This window comes from Limulus polyphemus, unplaced genomic scaffold (genome assembly GCF_000517525.1).
Source record: "Limulus polyphemus unplaced genomic scaffold, Limulus_polyphemus-2.1.2 Scaffold332, whole genome shotgun sequence".
NCBI classification, from domain to species: Eukaryota; Metazoa; Arthropoda; class Merostomata; order Xiphosura; family Limulidae; genus Limulus; species Limulus polyphemus.
In genome coordinates this window covers 3,861-10,385 of record NW_013665942.1, presented here as the reverse complement: position 1 = coordinate 10,385, position 6,525 = coordinate 3,861, and the positions used below count along the sequence as shown (strand labels likewise).

At 32.0% G+C, this 6,525-nt stretch overlaps 1 protein-coding gene across 2 annotated transcripts in view; it reads left to right on the top strand.

Annotated features, from left to right (window-relative positions):
• LOC106457443 (neutral and basic amino acid transport protein rBAT-like) overlaps positions 1-6,028 on the top strand; it is a 33,046-nt gene extending 27,018 nt beyond the window's left edge. For both annotated transcript variants that reach the window (XM_013916864.2, XM_022383392.1), the window contains exon 4: positions 5,426-6,028. In XM_013916864.2, coding sequence (XP_013772318.1) covers positions 5,426-5,920 — 495 coding nt within the window. In that variant the 3' untranslated portion in view covers positions 5,921-6,028. The remainder of the gene's footprint in view (positions 1-5,425) is intronic.
• The last annotated feature ends 497 nt before the right edge of the window (positions 6,029-6,525 follow it).

Sequence of the window (6,525 nt, the reverse complement as noted above, 5' to 3'; positions counted from 1 at the left end):
TAACTGGACCAATTGTTGGTTGAGACATTGCAAAGGAACAGATATTTCACGCCCATCACTAAAAGTAAAAAATAAAAAAAATAATGTGAGCTCTAATTATCTAGAGTGAACTTTACGGTTCCCACTTGTAAATTTTTAACCCTGGTTTTATTTGTTTGTCTTTTATGCGTGACACTTTATTTTTAGACTATAGACTAGTTGTCTCAAAACTAATTTTCTATCTATATTAGACCACGAAAACTAATCTTAATGTTGTTATTAAGTTGTTTCAATTAGAAGGGAGTTTTGGTATATTAATGTTGCTGACAAAGGCCCTAAAGCTTGATACATGTAAATTTATAAGGACCCATGCTTGTATTATGTCTTAAATATTATACATATGTTTTGCTTATACCTACGATGTACATATATATATATATATATATATAAAGTTTCAAGATAGCCAGAATTTATTAGATAAAGGTTTACTTATATATAGTTTATTTGCTGCGAGCTGCCCTATTTGGAAATAAATCTTTGATACAAATACATTACTAACGATCTACGACTTATCTCTGGGCAAAACATTTATAAATACGTTCTAGCCATATTCGGCTATCAGTTCTTATACGCCAAGCTAGATGACAGATGAACAATGTTACCCAATGGAGTTTTAAATGGTTTTATGCACTGAAATATTTCTAGCGTATTGCTATTCTTAGTCGGCCATGAACTGATATCCAGTGGGAGTTAATATGTTTAATACTACAACTTACGTCTTATCAAGAGTTATTACTATTTTCTTGTTCTCCTGCAATGAAATAATCTTCGAGCTATACGCTATTAAATGTTTCATTAATTAGTGTTTCTATAAGAGAACAATACAAGAAACATTACTACAACTTACGTCTTATCAAGATTTATTACTATTTTCTTGTTCTCCTGCCTTGAAATAATCTTCGAGCTATACACTATTAAATGTTTCATTAATTAGTGTTTCTATAAGAGAACAATACAATAAACATTAGGTTATTAGAATTTTCTCATACAATAAATATACAATACAACCCACACATTACTTTTCTTCTTATTATGGGTTTGAGGACGAAGAAGAAACACCAGGAAGGACAATTCCCCGAACTTTCTCTCTTGATCTGCTATTGTTTTATCTGTTTGAATTGGATATTTTTATGTATTATCCTTATTCCTTAACATGTATATACAAAATTGGTAAAAACCTTTTACACACTTATTTACTTAGATAATACAGAATATGTGAACAATATATATATATATAGTTTAATATAAATTACTTCAATTATGTCGTACTTGTTTTGTTACTCACTATTCATCAAGGTGGAAACGTTTTCAGGCTCATCGTGGAATGCATTGATGACCTTAACAAGCCTACAGATGGCGTTCAATCAAACTATAAACATTTCTAAAGTTATGACTTTAAAGAGACAGTGCATGGCCCAGTGGTTAATGTGCCAAACTGTGGATCTGCGGATCTAATGTTCGAATCTCGTTAGCCTCAAAAACAAATCGTGTTCCATATCTGATTTATAAGAGTGACTGTCAGATCCCACTCTTATTTCCGACAAGAGTCGCCCAAGAGTTAGTGGTAGGTGGTGTTGATTAGCCATCAAAATTAGAGAGGGCTAGCGCGAATAGCTCTCGAGTAATTTAGTGCGAAATTCAACAAACAAATTAAAGGTTTGGAAAAAAAAGTTTAATCAAACTACCTGAAGTGTTTTCTCGAAATAAAAGACTGCAAAAGATTTAGTTTTAACCCACGATTTCTTCTGTTGTAAACTAATCATTACAACGTGGTTGAAGTGATAGTACAACGTTTTTCCTTAAAAGGACATCGACTGTCGGGTTAACATATTATCATTCTAATTCCATATAAATGGATAAACTTGATTAAAATTCAGTTTGGTGTAGTCTAACACTAATAATATTTTTATTCATTTTCCTTATATGGATCTTTCGAAAAATCATTGAACCAAAAAACAAAAAAGAAGAGATCACCGGTATTCTCAACTAATTACATTTATTCTTTAAGGCTTCCACCCCTTAAAAAAAGTACAACCTCTGACGAAGATAAGTGTTTCACGTACAAATCTCGAGTGTCAACAGAAGTAAATATTTCATTGTTAGATAAAAGAATTCTTTACCAAGTCTTAATCGCCAGTTCCAAACATAATGTTCTATATTGAGACCAACAATCTCGTGAAATGAATGAAATAATTTAAATCCCAGGCACGTGAACTTTTAAATTCAAAAGGAAAACTTCTTAAAAGTATAAAGTAAATGTGCTAGAAACACAAGATCACATAGTATTAGCAAGTGTCATTCTTTGTAACAGAATCAGATAATTGAATTAATTATCAAGTTTACATTGGAAATATGCAAGACAAATATCCATTGTCTTAACGGATTATGACAGAGTTAATAGGAATAATGGAAAGACGGAATGATGCACTGATTTGATTTTATTCAACGTACAGTGCATTATCGGGAATATCAATAAACAAAAGCTTCGTATTTTTGCCTTAAACAACGCGGTTATCGAGATTTTGGAGAGTATATTATCTTCTTATATCTGATCTCATTTGGCTCTTTTTTTTTATAAATTACACAAGTTAGATGTCTTTATTCACATATCAACCGTAGTACTCAAATCGGGAAACTTCTCATTGATTTAATAACACCAAAACCCAGCTTTCCCACAACAGTAGCTGAAAACCCGAATAACCTTATCCAAAATTATATGAAACCAAACCATTGTTGTTTCCCGTGTGTTGAATACTTCATTATTTATAGTCGTACGTGCACTGAATTCTAAGATTTTCCGATAAGGCCGAAGAGAAGAGAGATAAATGAAGTTCTACGTGATAAGGAATAGCTAATGATTAGCCTTTATTAAATAACAAGTTACTGCATCAGCAAAGCATTGCAGCTATGAGCTAATCTGATAGTAAACGGAGAAGAATATAAATATTAATATATAAAAGTGCATGCAACGTTTGGATTTAAACGTTTAGTTTGTTGTGAATTTCGCGCAAAGCTGCACAAGGGCTATCTGCACTAGCCGTCCCTAATTTAGCAGCGTAAGGCTAGAGGGAAGGCAGCTAGTCACCACCGCCAACTCTTGGGCTACTATTTTACCATCAAATAGTGGGATTGACCGAAACATTACAACGCCCCCACGGCTGAAAGGGCGAGCATGTTTGGTGGGATAATGGATTTTAAAAGAACAATTAGTTTTACAAAATAAGCAAGGTTTACGGTATTGATTGAATAATAATATTTTATCTACTTTCACAAGTAGATATCATTTGGTGAAAAAAAAAAACTCACCATTTTTCTTAGTTTTACTTGTAATTATATTATATTTTTCACAATCGTCTTAACTTGCCGAATCATTGTTGTTGTTGTTGTTGTTTTTTTGTAACTAAGCACAAAGCTACACAATGGGCTATCTGTGCTCTGCCCACCACGAGTATCGAAACCCGGATTCTAGCGTTGTAAGTCCGCAGACATACCACTCATTGTTCTGTTTTCCCACAGTACCATTTTGAAAGTATCATGCAAATAGTACTTTATTACTCAGATATTTTAATGTAGGTTAAAATTAAACCTAATTCATAAGATGATAAAGCTATATTACTTATTTTTATGACGTGTTTTTAAAAGTAAAGAGGATTGGTGTTTAGCTTCCTACAACATTTGTATTCTTTCAATCTAACGACTTCCAATAGCTATCATGTATAATGATGATATCCAAAAAAGATTTTCTAGATAGATTTAGCACTATAAATCTTCTGTATATGAAGATATTAGCGTTCGTACTTACTATTACAAATGCAAAAAAGTAGATGAGCAAAAATAAAAAGCAACAACAAAAAACACAATCTATATCTTTATCAAAAAAATGCATTTATTTTCATGCCTTTTGTCTTCCTAATTCTTTTTTTTTTCATAAAATCGACACAATAGTAATCATGGAGAAAGTTTATAAAGTATACTTACAAATAGTTGGTTATATTCAGTTATTTTGTGAAACTTTATTTTTTAACTTTCTGGTCTTATATTTGCCTCGTTAAAACGTGTATGGATAATATTCTTTACGAATGAAAAAATGTATGCAGTTGTAGGCTGCAATATGGAGCGTGGTGGATGTTGAAGTCTTATTTTTACATTTTTTTTTTGTCAGTCTATTCACTATAAAAATTAAAAAACGTTGCTGTTTGGAAAATTGGAAGTGGGCAATAACGTTTCCGCATTCTATAAACTAAAGTTAAAACGTTGCTGTTTGGAAAATTGGAAGTGGGCAATAACGTTTCCGCATTCTATAAACTAAAGTTAAAGGTAAAACCTGTATTTTTACAAAAAGAAAAGAAAAAGATCGCATCTTGTACTGAAAACAATATAAACAACTTTTTCCACTCCCTGTAAGACGGTGGTAAGTCTGTGGATTTACAACGCTAAATTCTGGGGTATGATCTGTGGATTTACAACGCTAAATTCTGGGGTATAGTCTGTGGATTTACAACGCTAAATTCTTGGGTATAATTCCCTGCGATGGACAAATCACAAATAGCCCATTGTTTAACTTTGCGTTAAAAAAACAACGATTTGCCATCTTCGGTTTTTTTTTCAAACAAACAAAAAAAAACATGCGTGACAAAGATGCCGTCTTGAAACGAGCTTTGTAATCTTCGTATAGTCTTATATTAAGCTTTTGTTGGTTGGTTGGTGTTAATCATAAAGTTACATAATAGGCTATCTACACTTTGGCCCTCACTGGTATCGAAATCCGATTTTTAGCATTGTAAGCCTACAGACTTATCCCTGAACCATTGGGTGCCTTACATTAAGCATGGTGTAATAATATTATTTGGTTTGTAAAAACCTATTTATATGCCGTAACATGTCTTTTGACCATTTCTGAAATTTTAACAATTTTGATGCATTACTGGAGTTGATTATTTATAAACTAGATAACAGTTTAACTAATTTATATTTAAATAAAGGTAAAAACTAATACAACATTTATTTAGCTTTTATACTGTCACTGCCCATTAGTTAATACGAAATACTGATGAAATATTCAGACAATTTAAAGTCAACCGAAAAACATATATTTTTGCGACAAGGTCTAAGTTTGGTCCAGTGGTTCGCGTTCCGTTAGCGCAAAATAAAATTAAGTTTGTACTTTAGGGCCGTGGATGCGTTATGACGTCAAACCCCATTATTCGGTCAGACAAGAGTAGTCCGAGAATTGGTCCAGATGCCTTTCGTCTAATATATCAGTTCAACATTAGAGTCAACTAATATCCCTTGCGTAGCTTTAATCATATGTCCAAAAACACCAACCCCCCAAAAAAAGGGGACTTGAGCATATGCTTGTGTTAAACTTTCTAATTTGTTGTTTCAGGGCTACAGAGAGGGTCAATTGTGTCCCATGCAGTGGACTTCATCTACGGAGTCTAACTTCACAAAAAACGGAACCCCACCTTGGCTACCCATTAATCCTGAGTTTTCGAGTCAAAATGTTGAGGAGCGATCGGCAGAAATTTCACTAATAAGTCAATTGATAGCACTGAGAAACAAATCACCCTCCTTGTGGATGAAAGCCATCTACGATGGTAAGAGTGCTGTTTGTGATGGAAGACCATTTACCTACGTTCTTCACCCTGGTCACGGAAGTGTGGTTATATTAGAAAGATATTTCCCAACTAAGGAAAGATATGTGGTCGGTGTCAATCTTGAGAGAAAACCAGTGACGATAGATTTTACCGAATTCGTTTCGGAAGCCCACATACTGTTTTCTACTAACAAAGAGATTGGAGAGAAGCCTTTCAAAGAATGGAACGTTCAGAATGTTTCTTTAAATCTTGGTGATGTTTTCGTTGCCGAAACGAATGATTAGGCGATGTTACAAAATGGATTCTCGCGAAAGATTCATTACGTTGGTAACTTATCATCCTCTGTACTGATAAATGTTAAACATTGTAGAGGTAACTTAATTGCTATTAAATCTTTGTATACACACACACATGCCTATTTTCTTGTATTTTCTATTAGATAACTGAACTTGTTGGAATAACTAAAGTTCCCATATAATTAGAAAATTTAGACAGCCAATAAAATATAAAGATATTAACAATTTGTAGTATCAAGATAAATAAACAGATAACATTATATAATGTTAAATATAAAAGATAGTATTAACAATATATATAATCACAAGATAAAGAAAAAAGATAGCATTAACAATATATATATAATCACAAGATAAATAAAAAAGACAGCATTAACAATATATATATACTCATAAGATAAATTAAAAATAGCATTAACAATATATATATTCATAAGATAAATAAAAAAGATAGCATTGACAATATATAATCACAAAATATCTAAAAAGGTAATATTAACGATATATATAATCACAAGATAAATAAAAAGATAATTCCAACAGTATATATATATAATCACAAAAAAATAAAAAAGATAGCATTAACAATATAT